Raw genomic sequence first — 22,965 nt, 5'->3', positions numbered from 1 at the left:
CTACTATTACCTGTTTACCATTCATTACAAAACTAACTATGCACCATTCTTTACTCATAAATACACATCATAATGCCAACCAATGACTACACAGTAGCTTGTCATCTGTCACGCCCACCACTACCAATCAATATATTGTTCTTGACTTCTGCTCCAGACCGATAAGACCTACCGTCTGTTTACCGAGTGAGCAGCACTAGAGTGCTGTATCGGGAAACAAATTTTCTGGGTAAGTTAGCTGATGTTTCCAGTGGTTCTTGTGTTGGCTTTCTTTACCTTAGCCCTTTTAACTTATTTATTGTACAATAAAAAGGTATAAGAATAAAATTTAAACACTTAACAAGTTAAGTTTAAGTATGCTTTTATATTTACACTGAAAATGCGGCCCCCGGCCATGGCTAGTTTGACCGTAGCATTAACGTGGCCCTGCCTGTTTTAGTAAGCATAAAAACTGTAGTAGCAAGGGTATTATAAGAGGGAATTGAGCACTTGGTAGTAATAAGCTGTCCTTGCAATCTTATTAATTTGTGTACTGAAAAGGGAGGCTGCATGCCTTTCCTTGAAAGTGGATGAATATTTGGTGGAAATTTACCACTGCCTAGAAAGAAGTGCTAAAAGGAAGGATAGATCTAAACAATGCTGATGCATGCTACTGAAATAAATATTTTGAAATGTGTGTATACATTGGCTGGTTTTTTTGGTTAAACGTGTAACTAGATTGGTAGAAGAGTGTCAATCTTTCTCAAGTCTATTTAAACAAGAGGTTAGAAAAACCTGAGTACTTCTCAGAGTCCTCAAATTGAAAACTACAACAAGTGGTTGTAGTGAGTGGCATTGAATCATGTTCAAATCCAGTTCATGATCCAAAAGTTTTGGCGCCTCCGTAGCCAGGTGTGCAGGAGCAGCAGTGCGTAGCACACGCTTATTGATTAGACCGGGGTTCGAGCCCGTGATCACCAAATACGGAGGATGCGGAAAGGTCAGTGAACGACCACCGCATATCCCCGGAGCAATATGGCCTTAGTTGCTAATGCTCCTAAAAACCAAATAAACAAACCACCAAAAGTTTTGAAAGACAACAAATTGATGAATTCAAGAGAAGGAACTTCTGGTGAAAGCAATCCTAAACAGGCCAAGCAAGCTAATAATTCTAGGCATGTTGTCTTCACTTGTGCAGATAGTCTGTTAATGATCCTCTCTTCTGTCATGAACAAAGCAATTTTCTTCTTTCTTTTAAATGTTATGTCAATTTTTGAAATGAAATCCGAATCTAGCTCTTCAACCCATCATACTTTGCATCCAAGTACTAAGGTCTTTAGATATGTTGAAGTATAGTTGTTATTACAGATTAAGTTGCGTGATCAAGAAATAAAATAAGAATAGTTATCTCATTAGATCTCTCTCTCTCTCTCTCTCTCTCTCTCTCTCTCACACTATAATACTCATGAATAATTACCACAACATCAGCTGGCATCCTCGTCTTCCAAAATAAAACTATGAAATAAGCCTTAAAACAAGAGGACAGTAATCATCTGCATGCAACATTCAATTTAAGCAACAGGTTTCCTGAAAGTGACTGTGCCCTTAATCTGTATTAGATTTAAGTATTTATTAAAAAAAAAATTATCAGTATAACTGTTTCTGTTGACTGAATTTAGTTCTCAAACAATACAGGCTTGAAACACCCACTTTCAATTTAATATAAAAGGTACTAGGTACTGTTTCTTCTTATTGAGTGAATATAAATTAAAACAAGAAGCCGTAATAAGTGAAACATGCTTTAGTTTCCAGGAATTTAAAGTTATAATTTATATACATAGATTCATCCAATTCATAGTTAAACAGATAACCTTTTTTTATTACATCAACAAGTCGTAACATAAAAAGAAACTGGACACTGACTTACAACTAAAATATATATACATAATATATGGGGAGAGTAATTAAAAGTATCAACAATGCTAACCATTATAAATAACATTTTTCTTCAAGAAACACTTTAAACATGTCTTTTCTATACTTTGCGCAAATAATGAGCATAAGGTAAGAAAAGGGTAAGCAGCAGCCATTATCAATCCACTGCAGGATGGAAGCCTTCTCAACAACTCATGTTGAGGAAAATGGACCATAATCTGTCATGCTGGTCCAGAGCGGGTTGGCAGATCAACCGTATTTAGCATTCAGGGGCTTGAACCCCGGTCTACTCAAAGAACATGTACTACTGCACTACCACTCCTGACTACTCAGCTACGTAGGTCTTTAATTTAACTGTTTTGCTTTCCTTTTATTTTCTACAGTGTGCTTTAGTGCTGGATGTTGTTGTTGTTTGTTTGTTATTTGGTTTTTAGGAGCATTAGCAACTAAGGCCATATTGCTCCGGGGATATGCGGTGGTCATTCCCTGACCTTTCTGCATCCTCCGTATTTGGTTGTCATGGGCTCGAACCCTGGTCTAATCTTGCTGGATTTAAGCTGCAAACAATTATTTAATTACAATAACCTTTTTTTTTACTTGTTCTGTGTTTACTTGAATCATTTATTTATTTAGCTTTAATAGTCCCTTTTAAAATGAATCCAAAAGGCTCATGAAAGGAAGAAGCAACATGGAAGGAAGTTAAGACATTAAATATGATTGTGCTTGGAAAAAACTATGGCTGAAGCGTATCAAAAATTACCTTGGATTGGGAGAGCCAGCATAGTAGTAGTAGTAATCGAGGCATGTAATGCAAGAAAGCAAGCTTTCTTGCATCACATGCCTTGATAAATTTGCATATCTCCAGTCCCTGGGGACTTTCCCTGAGTCCAAGGATGCTCTCATAATTATGGCTAAGGATTTGCTTAGTTCCTTTGTCACTTCCTTTAATATAACATATAACTGGATATGTCCCATCCATCCCAGGTGCCTTTCTTATGTTTAACTTCAACAATTTCTCCGCTTTGTTCTCAGTTGTTACAAAATTATTAAGCACCCTGTTACAGTTTGATAAACTTTTGCATCTTCCTCCCTTAACTCCTCATGTGTGAATGTAGATGTAAAATACTCATTCAGATTATCAGCTATCTGAACAGGATCATCAAGTCAAACCATCAATATCAAGTGGACCAATCTGATTCATCCCCTTCCTTCTAGAGTTTATATAACTAAAGAAGTCCTTGCTGATTTTCTTAGCATCCTCTGCCAAAGATTTCTCATAATCTGTCTTCGCTTGCCTAACTTCCTTTGTGACTTAATTACAGACTAGCTTATAATTATTATAGGCTTCTGTGTCGCCTGATAATTTATATGCATTACATGCATTTTTCTTCTCTGCCGCAAGTCTCATTAGTTCATCTGACATCCATTTAGGCCTAAACCTTGAACAGTATTTCTTAATCAGTATGAAAAGCCTAGTAGTTTCCACGATTACTTCCTTGAATGCTTCCCATTTAGAATTCATTGCCGGTAACATAAGTTGGTCCCACTGTATACAATTTAAAAACTGTCTGAGACCACTGTGGTCACCTTTACTGAAGCAAAAACCCTTCCCTTTGCCCCTGATGGTATTTATATCTTTAAGTAAATCCCACATCAGTACACTGTGATCACTGCCACCCAGTGGTTCCTTTATCTGCAAATTCTTAATGCATGAATAATCACTGCTAACAACCAGATCAAGAGTATTACTCTCTGTGGTTGCCTCTCTAATGTGTTGCTGTAGAAAACAATCATCGAATAAATCCACAAAAGCCTTGCTATTGTGCGAGTGATCACCCCACAAGTTCTAGTAAATATCTGGGAAGTTAAAATCCACCATTATTTGACAATCTGATTTACTGGCCCACTTTATCTCTGTACAGTTGTTCATTGTACTCATCAGAATCATTAAGCTTATAACACACTCCTACTATCATTTTTGCTTTCCCAGTGCTTACATCACACCAAACTGACTCAACATTGCATAGACAATCGATGTCAACTGGATGCACTTCCTTAGATTTTGTGTTAACTAACAGCAGAACTCCTTCCTATTCTTCCTGAACATATTGTACTTCCAAAATTCCAATTCTGCACTGCTTATATCTGTGTGACACCACGTCTCTGATATATCAACGATATCCTCGCCTTTGATGTCTTGACCAGCACTTCAAATTCATCAAATTTATTTACTATACTCCTAGCATTGGTGTATGTGCAAGTATACATGCATCTATTCTTATTCTTAGTTACTCTAACACAGCCCGTGTGTTAATTTGTTATGTGATGACTCCCACCCTCCGATCTAATAGAAGCAGTGCAAGAATCACTTGCGCCTCTGCAAGTGGCTACTGTTAATCTTTAAGTCTGTGAATCCCCCCCCAAGCTATCAGTTTTCCAGCCCACCTAACACTTACTCGATAGCATCAACATCCCTTCTGTTTAATTGTATTCCACCCCTGTAGAAGCAGTCTCTCCTGTTAACAAGCACAGACCATGCTGAGAAAAATTCTACCCCATGAGCCTTGCACAATCTCTTCAGGGCTGAATTGATTGACAAGCCTCTCATCATGTACTCCCTCCTATCTTGTCTGGGCAGAATTGCAGACATTTTCAAATTTAACCCCAAATCACAACTTTTTTCAACATTGACCTATACTTGTTAAGTAAGTATGCAGATCTCTTATTCTTAATGTCATTAGTGCCAACGTGTGCAACAATATCACCCTTTATGCCCTTAAAAGATAGCTGCTCTACAACGTCATCAACTTTTTCCCCTGGCTGACGTACCCTGGTCCTATTCCACCTATCCTTTTTACACAATATATTACCCATCTCCCTGACAATAGAGTCACCGACAGTAACTATCTCCTGAGGGACCAGTGCATTTTGTTTTGGAGATTGCCACTGTGTAGCCTATTGCACAAGGTGCTCTGGCGTTGAGTTGGGCAGCTGAGAGCTTGATGGGGCCCCCACTTTAATACTTCAAGGACATCTACCTGACTCTTCAAACTCTCATAGGCACCCATCTGAACACTGAGTTGGTGCCTAATTTCTTGATATTCTGCACCTAGCACACACACAGGGTATTCAAACAGACCTTGATTAAGGTACGGGCTAGCAGGGCCTTTGCCCGGGGTACCATTTTTTAAGGGGTGCCAAAAACAGAACAATGAAGCAAAAAAAAAATATATATATACATATACAGTGAAACTTCCCTTTAATGGACAGCCATGGGGAACGAGAATGTGTCCGTTAGAGAGAAGTGTCCGCTAACAAGAAGTCTGAGGGAGAAAAAAAAAAAGAAAGAAAGAAAAATCATTAAACGTTTAATGTAAAATTAAATTATATACAGATTTTGCACAATATTTTTGTAAATAATATAAATACAATTGTGCTATGCATATTATGACTTTACCTTAAGAAAAATACATACAGTAATCACTTATTTTCTTCTGCACCTTCTTCCGGCTGATAATTTTGTTTTCAACATTTGTTTGGAGTGAAGAAACCATCGAAAGCCCTTCAGTATTTCTTCAGCGGTGAAAAACGTTTTTAAATGATTGATTTGTATGAGCGCTTCTTCTATTTTCATCGGTGGTTTGTCGTTAATATGTTCTTTGAAAGAATGACCTCCTTCCATTTCTTCATCCTGATGAGGAACTTCTTGAAAAATATCGATGATAATGTCATTGATATCTAGAGCACCACATTGCTGTTCACAGCTTCAATTTTTGCGTTTGAGAAGCAAGACTTTACAAAACAGTTCACGACAGTTTGTTTTCTAATTGCGTTTACTGAAGAGGAAATCCACTGAATCGCATCCAGGATGCTGAGTTTCTTTGCAAGGTCACTCGCACATGTTACATCGTTCATGTTTGCAAAGAGATGTCTTAAAACACGTTTTCTGTAGTGAAGCTTAAAATTTTTTATTATCCCTTAATACAAGGGCTGACACTCTGCGGATGTGTTTGGTGGCAGAAAAATGATTTGAATGCTGGACAATTCAATGTGCAGGTGAGATGCAGCATTATCCATGAAAAGAATAATTTTTCTGTTTTGACGAATCATGTTTTGGTTAAAGTGACTTATCCATTCGCTCATGATATCTTGTGTCATCCACGCTTTTTTATTAGACTTCCTGTCAACATTCAAAAGATTCAACTTTATGCCCTTGAAACAACGAGGATTTTGTGGTTTTCCTCTAACAAGAGGTTGTTCAAAGTCTCCCAGCATATTTGTACACAATAATACAGTCAAGCGTTCCTTAGAAATTTTTCTGCCCTGGCACTTTTCGTTTTTTAGACTCATTGTTTTTTCAGGAATAGCTTTAAAAAACAACCCTGTTTTGTCACAGTTGTAAATATCTTTAGCTTCAAAATCACGACATAAATCTTCCAATTTGATGGTCCACTCTGTTACAACCCCAGTATCAGCAGATCCACCTTCACCACTTATGGTTTTCCAAGAAATTGTATGCCGAGTTTTGAACTTGTCTAGCCATCCCACAGAAGCTTTGAACTCATTTACTCCCATAGATTTTGCAGCCTCCAAAGCCTTTTCCCTAATAATAGGCCCATTAATGGGAATTTTTTTAGCACGTGCACGACAAAACCACTCACACGTAACATTGTCAATTTGAAGTCCAACAGTTTCGGGAATGATTTTTGAACCTGATCATTTACGTGTTGCCAAAATTGTTTGAGCAGTTCATTTTTTTTTTTTTTTTTTCTTTAGGATGTCGCTTACCTGCGTCTTCCCGATTTTGAATTTTGCAGCGAGATTGCAAACACTATTTTTTTGCCGATCATATGCATTAATGAGTTTGACTTTATCTTTTAAAGTTAAATGTGTACGAGAAGACATTGTGCACTTCACACGACACTGAACAAAACTGGAAACTGAAACTCAAAAGACGAAAGGCCGACAAAATTCTCCCCCCCCCGCACACATCGAATTCATCAGAAGTTTTACGCATGCCTTAAAATTCTTGAAAAGGGGTTTAGAACCGCGACATAAACCTTGATAAAATTCAGAGAATCAGAAATAGAAAATAAACACACAATTGGGGCAATACGTGGAAGAAACGTTCCTAGAAAAAGGGCCGTGAGCTCACCCGCTGTCCATTATGGGGAGATCAAATTAAGTGCTAATCTAAACGAAACAGTGCAGATTGTCTGTCAGCGTCCGTTACAGAGAATGTCCGCTAGACAGAAGCTGAAAACACGTTAAAACCAATAGAGGAGAGTTGGGGAATTTGAAAATGTCCATTGTAGAGAGATGTCCGTTAAAGAGAGGTGTCCGTTAGGTGAAGTTTCACTGTGTATATATATATATACTTAATAAATGGGTGCCGAAATACCTTGGTCCTGCACTGTATGCAAAGAAACATGATGGGGGAAGGGATTGTCTTGGATAATGGGGGGAAGCTGATGTCCATATACCAGCATCCCATAGTAAAGATCTGATTGTTGATAAACTCCATGAACTTAAAAATCTAAAAATGCAGAACAACGTTGAAGAAGTGTTAAAGCTGCAGTCCTGAAACTTAATGACATAGAAATGTCAGAAACGTTTACCCATTTAGAAGCTGCATTAGCTATTTTTGCAGAGAAAGATGAAGAACACCATGAAGCAACAGAGTTAACAGAGGCATAAAAAGATGTCAGAAGTATTTTGAACAATCTTGATGCTAAGAAAGCTTCAGGTTCTGATGGTATTTTCCCACTTGTTCTCAAAACCTGTGCTCCTGAACTTACTCCTATTCTGTGTCACCTTTTTTCATTTTTCTTATTCCAAGGACATTTTCCCCTCTGCTTGGAAATTTGCTCATATTCACTATTTGTAAAAATGGGTGACAAGTTCCTTCCCATCCAATTATCATCCCATTGCAATTACTTCTAGTCTTTCTAAAGTAATAGAGAAATCAATTAACTGCCAATTAAAACTATCTAGAAACCTTCCATCTGATCAACGATCGCCATTATGGATTCTGTCAGTGTTGATCCATTGGTGACATTCTGGCTTATGTTACCCATCTATGGACAAAATCAATGGAAAAGTTTAGTGAAACTCAAGCATTTGCTCTTGACATTTCAAAGGTAAATACATATTTCCTGAAAATTACAATCTACAGAAATTCAAGTCTATATGTCAACAAGTATCTTCTTTCATCTTCTCAATCTTCAGTCCATGCACGGTTCTAAGTACTATAGGTTCTGATACCTCTCGTTCAGAGTTTTTATATAAAAAAAAATAAGCTGTTGGATAACTAGGTGGTTGTTATTTTGTCGTTTATGCAAAATAGGTAAGTCTACTTCTTTCACTATTACTATATTAAGCTCTAACAACTGCTATATTTAAAATTTTTTACCGAACCCTTTCATGAGCACATTAGTGGACTTTTTCTACCAATTTTATTCTTGGAATAAAAGTATGGAATAATTCAAAATTGTTCACTTTCATTTTCAATCTGATATGGATATGACTGAAAAATCCATCTTTTATATTGAAAAAGTATATTTTTAATTATTTTTCTTAAAATACCTCACCAACAACACTTTACGTATGTGCTTTTTTCGTGTTTTTTAATGCCCACATTTAGGTGTTATCTTCAGTGTCAGTGAGTGAAACTTGAAAGAAACAAAATCAAAGAATCACTTGCTGCTGTGACTGAAAGCTACCAAGAAGCTTTCTTCAGGCATAAATAACATATGCTATAGTGAGCATTTCTGTTCACTTGCTTCCGATAAAAGATTGCACTAACACATCTCTTATTGGACCCTAGATGCTGCTAAATCCTTGATTTAGAGCACTTCATAATTAGATGCAAGAACGGGCTTTCTGAAGCCTAATAAACTCTCCTTTTATTGAAAATTTAGAAAAAAATCAAAGATATTTTTGGATATTTTATTTTTATGTCCAAAATTCTATAACAAAAGAATTAATGATATACAGATCAAAAATCAAACCAGTAATGAAGCAATACAATAGTCAACATTGATGTCACTTTAATAGATATTTTTATTAAGTTGCTTTGTTGAACATTTACCACCTGGCTGGTGTAAGTTTAAATCAATGTATTCCTTGGTTAAATCCAAGGATTATATCTGTCATTGTAATGTGGGAATGAAAGAAAATTGCAATTTGCTTAGCAGTTTGTTTATAAGGAGCCTAACCCTGCAATTAAGCAAGGTATACCTATATTGCCATCCATAGTAAAATCTTTTCTGCAGTGGCTGATCCACGATTTCATAAGTTCAGTAGTAGTTTTGAAGAAAAAAAAGTCCAACTGTTGCACACATACAAATAATGTATTTTCATTCAGTGATGTTGATGACATGAGAATATATTGTTTCTATAATTTGTGAACTTGTATTTATATGTACCAATTATTAAAACAGCCATATACAAATGATCCAAGCTGTATTAAAGATCTTCCACTAATAGAAAATCCTATTCATAGTTTTTCTGACGATAGTAGCTAACATCCCACTTTCTAGTTTCAGAAATCTTAAATCTGGATATTCTCTCAAATATCCACCAGTTCTTTAAATTTGATAATCTTTCTTGGTGTAAGCATATTATAGATATTGCTTCCTCTGCATTAGGAAAAACTATGCCTTCTTTCACTCTGTGTTCCTCTGGCTGCAGCAATCTTTCCAGTACTCTCTAACCCCTCAACTTTCTATAGGAAAGCGATCAAGATAAATGATCCCTCCCTTACAAAGTCACTCCACTTCCTTCATACAGATGTTTCCATGGACTGTACTCTTACAAAATAGCATCTATAATTCTACTGCTTCCTTCCAAAACTATGTGGACATGTACATCAACTAGTCAATATCCATTCAAAATTCAGTACCAAAATTTACCAAACTAACTTTTTTCCTTTTCATTTATCCGTTCTATCTCTATCCTTTGGAACCACCTTCCTTTGTATTTCCTAAAGATTACAATGCACAGAAATTCGAACTGTCAATTAATCTATTCTCTTACATAGTACTAGAGTAGTATAGGTTTCAGTAACCTTTTGGGGTATGAAAAAAAAATAATAACAACGGAATCCATGTTTCATCACAAATCACTATATACTTAAATTCTTTTTGTTTTCGTAGTGGCTTACAACTCTACAAATTTCAGTTCTTTTTGCCTGTGTGTGTCAGCATTCTTTGGTACCCAACTTGATAACCTCTTTTGAAAATCAAGCATTTTATGAGCAGCAGTGTGTACACTTTTGATAACAATGAATATTATACACTTGTTGAGATATTGTTTCTCAACATTCTTCCAAAATTGAATTTTTTTTTTTTTTAATTATAATAATATTAAAAACATTTACGCTGCTGCTATGCTGAATGATGACATACTTTGAAGGAAGTTGTCACTTTTTTCTTTAATAATTCAACTAAGACAAATAACTTGTTTTTCCCAACACTAGTAGGTACTGCCATCTATTTATATTCTAATGACCCTTTAAGGGACAACTGTTTGTCCCATAATAGATTTTTATTGTGCTGTAACAGTTGTATTTAAAAGTGCTTGGGGAAGTATCTTGTAAAACTGGAGTTCCTAGTAGAACTCTGTATTCTAACTTGAAACAAACTGTTATTTTCACTTTCAACAACAAATGAAAATACAGTCAGTCCTCGTATAATACATGTTTACACTACACAAATTCGATCATACACGATTTATAAATAGGGGACTGATATCTTATATAACATGAACCGAATTCGCTTATGCACGATTCGCCTTTGTGTTTACAAGAAATGGCAGTCGAACGCAAAATCACCCCAACCGAACACAACACAATAGGAACGAAGAGAAGATTCTGAAAATGTATTTATGTTTTTTATATCAGTGAAGGGGAAACACATTTCACCATAATAATGTAAAAACCAACACAATTCCAGCTATCGGTATAATTGCAAATGCAATTAGATCGAGTTTACTACCAGTTTATAACAGATACCACTAGCAGAAATGCAACTGGAAATTGTTTTTATGTTTCATGGTAGTAACCCCTAGAAATGTGAGGTGTTAATAGTGTATCTCTGCCTTTACGGTGTTGTTTATTCAGTTGCTACACGTGCGCAGCTTTGTTTATGTGTATCAAGTGTGCCTCCTCGTTTTGTAATTGTGCTTGATCCCCTAAAAATGAGTAAAATACTTAAAAGGTGAAAAGGAAGCGTCCTGGTGAAGACAGTGCAGATTCAGAGAGAAAAAGAAAAGCAATATCAATAAACAGAGGCAGACTGGGTCAAAAATTCTTACCCGGGAAAATTTGTAGTGGCCTCATACTATGGTTTATGGCCAAAATCACACCAGCGTCCGGCCCACCAGGGTTTCCCCGGTAAGGCTTATGGCCAGTCCGCCTCTGTCGAGAGAGAAAAAATATGAAATTGTGAAACGCTTTGAGCGAAATGAAAGACCGTGTGATATTGCACGTGCTACAGACCTAAATGAGGCAACGCCGAGAATTACAAAGAATGCAGAGAAAATAAAAACAATTTTCATAGCAGGAACAACTCAAAGTGTAATTAAAATTCATTAGATTAAGACACAAAGAATTGGAAGAGATGGAATGGCTATCATCTGTTTGGATAGAAATCAAACAAAAAACAAGTTTGCTTACGATAGAAGCAAAAGCATTAGCAGTATTTTATTACGTAATAGTCGTAATAAAATACGTAAGTATTTTATTACGATTATTTATTGTGTTTGGTAATGTTTTGGCTACAAATGTGTGTTCAATCTTGGGTGGTCGGCACCTAAGATTGAACCTTGGGTGGTCGGCACCTAATCAGAAATATTTTTCCCATAGGGCCTGTTGTTTATATTGCACGAGGGTTTCTAGGAACATAACTATCGTGCTATACGAGGACTGACTGTACTAGAAAAAGTATCTCCAGTTAGTGACAGGATTTGAACCTTAACTTCCCACTGAGATATGTATTCATCAATGCCAATGAAACTGGTAACCTGTAGTCTAGTAAACTGCTCATGTGTGAGTAGGCTTCTCCACCAAACAGCATGAGTATTTAAGTTCTTAAACAAAAGCTATTTCACAAATCTGTAATTATGATATGAAAAACATGTTTAGAACAATATAAAGCCTTGAATAAATTCATAATCCTTATTCGTTTGTTTTTTAATAGGGGGTGATATTTCGAAGGGTGATGGATCTGGTACCGTATCCATATATCATGAGAAATATTTTCCAGATGAAAATTTTGTTCTCAAACATCTAGCACCTGGAGTGTTAAGTATGGCTAATGCAGGTATGTAGAGATGATACTAGAACTACTAGAGTAATGTAATTTTTTTAATTAAATGACTAATTAATAAATAGTTTTGCATATGTCAGAATTTTTTCTACCCTTAGCATTATCAAGACAAACAATAGATGATCCTAACTTCATTTTAAAAAAAAAAACGTGTACAGTTAATTTCTGGAAACAGGCACAGGTCACTAGCATTACAGTTGAAAAGTGCGATTACCAAAGAGAAACTACTGACTTAGAATTGATTTAAAAATAATAATAAAAAATATGCAGACAGTCCCCCACCCATAGTAATCCCAAAAATGAAATTCTGTTGGAACCTGTCATGTTTTTTATGGGTTTAGGAGGTAGAAGATTGTTTAATGTTGGACATTCAATTTCTGAGAATGTAGTTACTTTTTCAGGAAACATATATGAAAGAAGTTCTTAGAGCACAGAAATAGAAAGAGATAAATTGTGAATGGATGTTGACTAGCCAACTTGATATGTATCTGTATAAACTGAATGTCTGTACGTTAGGGAGTGGAGTGTGTGTAAAGGAGTGGTTGTTAATTACCTAGTTGTCCTTTTCTCTTTTGTCTACTTTATTGACTTTAACAACACATTCGATTGCTTGAGACATGACAACCTATTCCAGCTCTTGAATAAACTAAACATTGATCGCAAGGAACTAAGGATACTACAGTTACTATATCTCGAGCAAGAAGTGGCAATCTCTGTAGAGGGTGAAAACACAAACGCATACAAATCCATAAAGGACTGAGGCAAGGATGTGTGTTGCCTCCTATGCTGTATAATCTCTACGACGAAACCATTATAGACCTAATACAAGAGTCTAAAGAGGGAATTATTGTTAATGGTTCAGTTATCAATAACCTGCGATATGCAGACAATGCTGCCCTCATTGCAACATCAGAGGAAAATCTCCAAATACTCCTCAACAAAGTTGGTTACCTCACCTATAATCAAAAATGCTGCAGCAGCTCCCCCATTGAAAAGTGAGTAGCTTGAAGTATCTGGGGTAGATCTTTACAAATAATAATGACCAAGGCACAGAGATAAGAAGCAGAATTGGTATGGCAAAGAGGTTTTTAAGAAACTTGGGCTTCCTCTATGACACTAAAATGGATTTTCAGAAAAGATATCAAATGGCCAAATGCTACACATGGAACACTCTCCTACATGGATTCGAGACCTGGGTCATGTGGATATTAGGAAACTGGAAGCCTTCGAGATGTGGATGCTCAGAAGAATGCTCAAAAGTCCTTAAGGACCCGCTCGTTGGTAATTGAGTCACCAACGAGTAAGTCCTTAAGAGGGCAGGGATCACAACACCACAAACTACAATTGAAAGGAGAAAGACTGCCTACCCCAGGCATATTATAAGAGGCCCTCAGTATGACATACAGAGACTAATCTTACAAGGGAAGATTAAAGGTAAAAGAGAAAAAGGAAGATAAACAAAAAAGTGGCTCAGTAACATCAGAGAATAGATGGGGGGATCTTACAAAATAAGAATTTTTTTTACAAAGCAAGGGTTAGAGTTGGCTGGAAAAGGTTGGTCTCCAACATTCAAATTGAACACAGAACCTTAAGAAGAAATTCTCTTTTGGATAGAGTTTGAGTTTTAGAGCGGTTAGGGGATAACATGGAATATTCCTCAAGTGGGGGGGAGAGTTAGTGATTTGTACAAAGTTAGCAGTTTTTTTAGGAAAAAAAGTAACAACCGTGGTAAAAGAGAGCGTGTAATGTTTTCAGGGCCAAGGAAGTGATATTTTTGGAAAGTTTGGTTAGAAAATTAAAATGTGCTAGTTTGATGTGTCATTATACCAGAGTGACTCAGCATCCCTTTTTTTGAGTGAAGTGCTCCATTGTTCCAACAAATGTGAAATGGTATGCCAAATAGTCTCATTTTACAAAACAGTACAATTTAGTGGTTGCATGAAAATTGCATAAAAATTTTGTTACACTTGTATTTTATAAGTAAGAAATAATATGGTTAACATTTCATGTTTAAAGTGTTCAAAGAAAAACAATCATAACGTAACTTTTCCCAATAGACGTGAGTTTGTAATGCACAACAGCATTGTAAGTCAAAGCAATGGCATTTGTGATAGACATATATTTTGAAAATAATTTAACATGGTAGTGACATTAGTGATTTGCATACGTAATATGCAGTCTCATGTGGTTACATGAGACTGCATATTACGTAATCATAGAATAATGCAATCATAGTTTTGCTGCATAAGAAAGGAGATAAGTCAGAAATTGGAAATTATAGACCAATTAGCTTGTTATCCCACATCTACAAGTTGATCACAAGGGTCATTACTAACAGATTAGAAAGAATATTTGACGAGAATCAACCGAAAGAGCAAGCTGGCTTTAGGACAGGATTCTCAACTATGGATCACCTTCACGTAATATCACAGCTAATGGAGAAAGCAAATGAATATAAAACACCATTATGCCTGGCATTTGTGGATTATGAAAAGGCATTCGACTCCATACAGCATAAGGCAATGTTTCGGGCACTGGAAAGACAAGGCATAGATATCCCATATATTATGATTTTGAAGAAAATATATGAGAGTGCTACCTCCTTTATTAGACTAGACAAAGACAGTAGCAAATTTAAAATCGAGAAAGGAGTTCGACAAGGAGACACAATATCTCCGAAGCTGTTTACTGCTGCCCTTCAGGAAGTTTTCAGAAGATTAGACTGGTCGCAGAGAGGGGTCAATGTGAACGTAGAGTACCTAAATCATTTACGATTTGCAGATGACATTGTGGTCATAAGCCACGATCCCAAAGAATTAGAGGAAAATCTTAATCAGTTATGCACAGTTAGTAAGGATTTTGGACTAAAGATGAATATGGCTAAAACAAAAGTAATGATGAACAAGTATGCCACAGAAAGGGAAATAATGATTGAAGGAGCAGTAATTGAAAAGGTGGAGTCATATACTTATCTGGGACAAGTTATTAGCTGTAATAATGATAAATGGCTGGAAGTCAAGAGAAGAATAAATTTTGGATGGATAGCATTCAGGAAATATAGTCACATACTGAAGAGCAATATCCCAGTTTGTCTGAAACGTAAAATAATGAATCAATGTATACTCCCCCCCATGTCTTATGGAAGTGAAACTTGGGCACTCACCAAAAGAATGGAAGAGAAGCTGAGAACTACACAGCGAAGAATGGAACGAATTATATTGGGAATCAGACTGTTAGATAAGAAGAGAAACACATGGATTAGGCAGCAAACTCAAGTAAAGGACATTCTTATCAAAACTAAAGAACTAAAATGGTCTTGGGCAAGACACAGCTCGAAGACATGATGACAGATGGACTAAGAAAATAACAGAATGGTACCCAAGAGGAGCTAGAAGAAAACCTGGAAGACAAAGGCGGAGATGGATAGATGAAATTCATGAGTTTTTGGGTAGTAAATGGATGGCCAGTTCTCAAAACAGAAGGAACTGCAAAGTTGCTGGAGAGGCCTTCATCCTGCAGTGGATTGAAAATGGCTGATGATGATGATGATGTGGTTACATTGCTTGTTCAGCAATATAGCATCCCATTAAGTTTGGTTTCACTACAGTGGCCAAAACTAGGGCTTACTACCACCAGTCAAATTTCCATACTAATTATTTCAGAACAAAAAGATCATTCAGCATGTACTTTCTACTCACAAATTTTTATATAAATTAAAATATAAAATAGTTGCTCTCGAGTGTTCTGGAAAAATTCATCTCTTAACATTTTTAATGTTTGATTACCTGCTGACTTCCACTTTTATGGAGGTCAGCAGGTAACCATGGCTTCCAAAAAATATGGATGATGATGATGTGTGTGTGTGTGTGTGTGTGTGTGTGTGTGTGTGTGTGTGTGTGTGTGTGTGTGTGTAGCCTAGGCAAAGGCAAACATATGCTAAGCAAACAGATGGTGACTTCCATCTGGACAATGGCGTAAATTACAAATCAAGAGAATTATACTTTATACTTTTTGGAAAGTAAAAGTAGTCAAAAGCATATTACTTCGAAAAAAGTAATAACAACTGCCTTAGAGTACAAGAAATCAGTGAATAGTCAAGATAGAACAAACTTTTGATATTTATAAGGTTCAAATGGCTACTTTTTGAAAGTTGTTTACCCCTCACTGCACTTATACATTTTTTATCTAATTAGTTTACTGCAAACTAAATAATTTAAATACACTAATTATTTATATATCCCAATACCTAGTATAATTCAGTACTTTTGACTGTCTTGCTATGTTTAGAATTCCATCATCAGGGTTATTATGAATTCCATCAAAAGGATGATTATGAAATATTAAAACCAGTGCACTGCTAAGCACTAACTAAAAAAAAAAAAAAAAACTTCAATAAACTTTTTTTTATCATATCATGATCCCTCTTTTTCTCTTTTCTTTTATTTGCTTTAGTTTATTGGGCTGCTGATGAAATCCCAAAGTTGATTCAAAAACATAGCCAGATGGGCATTAGTTTATGGAATTATACTAGTCATTGGAATGTATGAATATTTTTGTGTATTTCAATCGTTTAGTTTGCAATAAACTAATTATGAAGGTATTGTAGTATAAGTGTTTCTATTATCTAATTTTGAATTAGTGCAAAAACCCTTATGCCTTTTACATAACACATTAGTATGAGTATTATTAGGGAGCAAACCTATATAGCTTCATGGGAGGGAGACTACCCACATCATCTGTCCATTCCTTCTAATAACTTGTCTAATCTAATTTTTCTTCTGATTTATTCAAATTACCCATGTCTCACTTCTGCAGTATCAGTATGGATTGCTGATGGGGACAGTATCAGTATGAACTACCTGCATCATCTGCCAATTCCCTCTAATAACTTGCCTAATCTAATTCCTCTTCAAATTTATTTATAATATCCACATCTCACTTCTGCAGAATCAGATGGAAGTTTGTTCCAAAAATCTATTACTCTGGCTGAAAGCAAATTTCCACACATCTATTCTGTAGCCAACCCTTTTCATTTTAAATTTCATCTCTTATATGTGTCATCCAAGAAAGAGTAAGAATTGCCATTGGCTTTTAGTTACTCATTCTGTTTAAAACCTTAAAACTTCAGTGTCCACGGCTTTAAGTTTGTCAGGTCTCTTCACAGGTGCCTAGTTTCAAGATGCTGCAGTTTTCAGAACTGAAGTCTTTCTTGATAAGAGTACTTTTTTTTTTTTCCTCTCCTCCTGAATAGTCTTGTTGCTCTTTTCTGCACCCATTTCAACAGATTTACATCCTTTTAAAATGTGGCTTCCAGACTTGTGTGCAGTACTCAAGATGCAGCCTAACCATTGCCTTATACAACAAGATAATCATCTCCTTGTCCCTGCTATCAAAATTACTGTGTATTATTGACAGAACCCCCACAGGCTGTCCTGGAAGCATGTCTGCACTGCTCAGAGAGCTGCATGTTGGATTGTACAATTATCCCTGGTTCTTTTTTTTTATTTTCTACTACTTTGAGTGTGATACCAACCAATTGGTATGTTATTCTGGAATTACTGCTACCCAAATGCAGTAGCTTGCATTTATCAGTGTTAAACCTCAACTGCCTAATTTATCTAGGTCTTGCTGCACCCTGATTCCTGTTATTAACCACTTTGCCAACCTGTGTATCATCTTTTCTGCAAATATAGATAATAATTTTGATATTCCATCAATATTATTATATTGTAAACAGTTAGGGGACCAGCACTGAGTCCTGAGGGACTTATAACATTAGTCCAAGAAGAGGAGTGCCCATTTATAACCATCCTCTGTCTTCTGTCACCCAATCACTCCTTTATCCAAAACAGTAGCTTGTTTTGGATTAAACAATAAATCGGAACACTGTGGAGTTTTCCTAACTCCACAGTGTTCCAATTTATATGGCAGTCTTTCATGTGGGACAGTATCAAAAGCTTTAATGAAATCAAAGTGCGATTTCAGAATTTTTTGCATCCAGTTCTTATGTTACTATGCTACTAGCTAATCAGATCAGTTAGACAAGATCCCCCATTAACAAATTCCTGCTGTGATTGTCATATAAGTGCATCCCTGTCAAGAAATCCTGCTTTACTTTAACCACCAACTCCAATATTTTCTCTAGAATCTGATCTGTAATTACTCACTTTACCCTTTGATCTCCCTTTTCAAATTGTTGACACATTTGCAGTCCATAAGAGACTTCTCCCAAATTCAAGGATGCTCTCATAATTATGGCTTAAGGTTTGCTGATTCTTCTAATATAATTGGATAGATTCCATCAACGTCATGTGCCTTATTTACTTTTAGCTTTAACGGTTCCTCTTCCACCTCCCTCTCTCTCATCACAAATCATTTATCTCCCAGTTATAACCTGGTGTACTTCTGGTATTCCCATCCCTGAAAACTTCATGCTGAATATAGATGCAAAATGTTTATTGTTTTACAGCAACCTGAAATGGATTATCAGTAGTTTATGCCGTTTATAATTATCCCACGAATTTTTCTTTTCTGTTTCTCAAGGTGCACCCTAACCATTATATTACACAATGAGATAATCATCTCCTTGTCCCTGCTGGAAAATTCCTATATATTATTGACACATAAGTCTTGTCAATTCATCTGATATCTGTTTAATTATAGATCTTGAACAGTATCTCTTAGCTGGTATAAAAAAAATTCTACAGTTAGTTGCCTGAATGCTTCCCAATTAAAATTGCAGTTGATAACATCAGCTGCAAATTCTAAATGGGAAGTATTCAGATAATCAAACCTAATGGTCCCTTTATCTGGATATTCTTTATTCTGTTACTACTTTAAAATACAAGACAAGCTTGTTTTAACAGCCCATTTTCATGACTTACTAATCTCTGATCAGATGGTGGGGTAGGGTTTAGATTAGCAAATATCTGACAATTATGTGGTACTTGAAATCATTCTGTATTTCCTCTCAGTGGCTACTAGTCAGCATCAATAACCACCATCTGTCACTCATTAAATGTAGAAGTTTGGATTCAATTCCTGTCAATGACTGGAAGAATTTTTGAAGTCCTATTTGGTTGAGGCTGTAGTTAGCTGATCTCAAGTGGACAATAGTTTATCAGCAAGTACAAAATGCAGATATGAGTAACAAGCTTCAGTGCCATTAAAGTAATTTGATTTCTCCCCCATAAATAATGCTCTGGTCTTAACACCCAAGACAAACTTCAGTATCCATAGTTATATCTATTTTATTAAGTAGTCAACTGTACATATATTATTCCTAACCTTAAACAACAAATAAATTTAAATAAAAACTTTTCAGTAATAATAATAATTATTATTGATACTATTACAAGGCACAATCATTCAAGTTTTTCTTAATGGCAGAAAAGTAGATAAGTATGATGAATTATTTGCAACCTAAAGGAATTAATGAGAGCAGCATACTTGCTTTTTACTGCTTGTAATGATATGTTTGAGATTTGCTGTTAATCTTGAACAATTTTTTTTTTTTTTTTTTTTTTCATCCTTGAAAATATCGGTGGGGGGAGTAAAATTCCTCATGGGCCATGGTTTGGGTACCCCTGGCCTAGAGGGTTCAAAGAAGGGCAGCATTGGTGCTAAGTGTGATGTGGACTACAAACTTCGGGGCCAGAAACCTCAGAGGTGACCTAATAGAGGTTATTAAGGAATAAGCAGAATAAACAAGGGAAGTATATTCACATTGACAAGTGAAACCAGAACAAGGGGGGAAAAATATATTTTAAGAAGCAACAGAAGATTAGAACTCATGAACACCTTCAGGTAGCATGTTGACCATTTTAATAAATTACCTCCAAAAGTAGTTGAGGTATAGAAGCTGTTGAAATTCAGGACAGAATTGAATAGTTACTTTTGAGCAGTGGAATAAATAACAAAATGGCTTTTTGGTGATCTTATTTGTTCAAAAGTAATGTTTCTCAAAGTATCTTGTGGACATTGGTCTTTTCTCTTGAATGTTAAGCATTATTTACAACAGTTGAAACTCTGCTGAATGCATTGGACAAGATGGTCCTCAATATATCAGTTTATTTCATAAGACATATAGCTTTAAATATATTAAATTCTTTAAATGGTGTTCACATCTTCCTTGGAATTGCATTGCATGGTTTTAGCTAGTAACTAACTGTGACATTAGTAATGGCAATGTGATGCAATGAAGCAAAGCTTATACAGCACCAGCAAAAAAAAAAAAATCCACAACACTGGGCAAAAGTTCGTTCTAACAATCAATTACTCTTTTGGCTGAATACAAATTTCTTTACATCTATTCTGTGCAACCTTCCTTTTTAGTTTAAATTTATGTCCTTTTGTGTGTCATATGAGAAAAAATTTATTATCATAATGTGATGATTTTGTTTGCCAAAAATTTAAAAGCTAACTTTGAGGGTGAGATGATTTTCTTGTGATTGGAGGAGCATGTCAGTAAGCATGATTACACTAAAAATATAATTTTTAGTATAAAAATCATATGTTTTATTAGGCAACTTGTGTTCCAGATTTGTTGAATCTGGAGAAGACTGTTGCAAAAGAAAGATGTTACTCATTTAAGCCCAAAATATTATACTGGATTTCAAAGCAAAGATTGACTTTTGCAAGTCTGCTTTAGGATTCAGAGACTTCTAGTATTTTAAAAACTTTTTACATCTATAAAAGGAAAGTTGAGGTTGTTTTAGATGATTTGTTCAACCCACCTTGAAAACTTGGAAGGTTTGTTTCAAATATCTTGAAAATATTCAGATTCCTGAATGTTCTCTCCATTTGACACAGAAATGAGAAGTGCAAATGTGGAGCTTAATTTACAGGAAAAGCTCATCAAAATGGGTTTTAAAACTCAAAGATAAGATTTTTCAGAAGTTTACTCATGAAAGTGAGTAAACTCTTGCAGAATATCCTGAGTTTTGTGCAGCTGTTAAACTGTTATTTTTGGAATTTGTTTTATGAAGTCAGTTAGCTTCAGCATTCTAGTACCCTTGTGAATAAACAAAGAAACAATTCAACATCAAAAATGCAACAGCTTGTAAAAACAACTTGAAAACGTACAGCCCAGTGTACATATACTTGTTCAAGCTTGTCACACTAGTCTATCTTGTTATATGTTAGTTTCCTGACTCTCTCCCACCCTCCTATCTAAATGCTTGTGAATTTTGGTAAAGATTTTTTGGGTCATGGTTTGGGTACAGATTATAACATGGATAACAAAGTTATCCATGTTATAATCTGTAGTACATAGATGATAATACTAGAAGAAGATAAAAGGGAAGTGAGAGTTCTCTTAAGTAGGACTGAGACTGATTTTTAATTACTAAGAATCTTTTCTCGTGGTAAAAAAATTATAATAGAAATCTTACAACTCTATAAGCCCAAGGGGTTAACATAAGTTCGAGAACCCCTGCTGTGTGTGTGGGGATCAGTAGTCAAATGACAGTGAGAGCAAATGAAATTGTTACTCCTTGTGCATTATAAAGGCGGAGATTTAGTGATCCTAAAACCTTACAGCCATGTTAAGATAATCCAGTTTAAGTGAAAGTTTCGTTCCACTCCACTGACACATTAATTGGACTAATGAAAAAAGGTCACAGAAAATAATTTATGATATTTAATAATAGATTGTAGTTTGTGAAGTCGGAACTTCATAAAACTGCTCACATAGATGGCATAAATCAGATACAATTTACTTTGTTTTGTTCAGGTGAGAATGCTAAGCTTTACAAGGTTGATGTTTGTGCTTTATTTATTAATGTGACAATTTAAGTAATTTTTTGCTTCAGTATTCTTATGTTTTCATGTAACTTGATCTTTCATTCACTTTGGTAACAGGTAAAGATACTAATGGCTCCCAGTTTTTCATCACCACAGTACCCACACCCTGGTTAGATGGTCACCATGTTGTATTTGGTAAAGTGTTACAAGGAATGGATATTGTTAATAAAATTTCCAACCTGAAAACTAATGAAGAAGATAGACCATTAGAAGATGTTGTGATTGAAAAATCGCGTATTGAGGAAGTTCCAATACCATTTGATGTCTCCCTTGAAATCTAATTTTTTTTCATGTATGCATTATGAATTTAATGTATATATGTATATATACATATAGACTTTTTGTATTCATAACCGAAACAGTTTTCATATCTTTTCAAAATACGTGTAATTATAATCTGTAGTACATAGATGATAATACTAGAAGAAGATAAAAGGGAAGTGAGAGTTCTCTTAAGTAGGACTGAGACTGATTTTTAATTAATAAGAATCTTTTCTCGTGATAAAAAATTTATAATAGAAATCTGAAATTATAAACAAATAATTAATTTTTGCTAGTTTTCATTAAACTGCTTAATTTGCATTTTCTTTGCATTGATTAAATGGTATCATCCATTAATTTTGGCACTGTTAGCTTCCTTTATAGTCCATTTAACAATAAGCCATGAAAACAAAATTGCATCCTGTTGAACTGTAGAAGTGAAAGTTTTTAAATATTAAAAAAAAAAATAAAAAGTATGAATTCTGACAATGTTGGCTCCTCAGCTAACTAAATTCAATAAATTAATTAAATAATTTATTTTTTCTTTATTGTATGAGTTTGTAGTTTACCATTAGAATTATCTGTGTACTCATTTGTAATAAACATTAACTCATAACAGGCAGTCCTTGCCTTATACTTGTGTTGTATTTCTGAGAAA

The 22,965-nt window shown here is 35.3% G+C and overlaps 1 protein-coding gene across 1 annotated transcript in view; it reads left to right on the top strand.

Moving 5' to 3' along the window:
• Positions 1 to 22,757, top strand: part of LOC150082907 (peptidyl-prolyl cis-trans isomerase B-like) — a 50,909-nt gene extending 28,152 nt beyond the window's left edge. Inside the window, exons 3-4 of the mRNA XM_090377667.1 lie at positions 12,114 to 12,236; positions 22,104 to 22,757. Of these exons, the coding sequence (XP_090233793.1) occupies positions 12,114 to 12,236; positions 22,104 to 22,327 (347 nt within the window). The 3' untranslated portion in view covers positions 22,328 to 22,757. The remainder of the gene's footprint in view (positions 1 to 12,113; positions 12,237 to 22,103) is intronic.
• Positions 22,758 to 22,965: the final 208 nt, after the last annotated feature.

This window comes from Mastigoproctus giganteus, chromosome 7, assembly GCF_048544385.1.
Source record: "Mastigoproctus giganteus isolate SK-2022 chromosome 7, ASM4854438v1, whole genome shotgun sequence".
Taxonomy (NCBI): domain Eukaryota; kingdom Metazoa; phylum Arthropoda; class Arachnida; order Uropygi; family Thelyphonidae; genus Mastigoproctus; species Mastigoproctus giganteus.
Note: the sequence above shows the minus strand (reverse complement) of the source record. Positions and strands in the feature narration are given on the sequence as shown.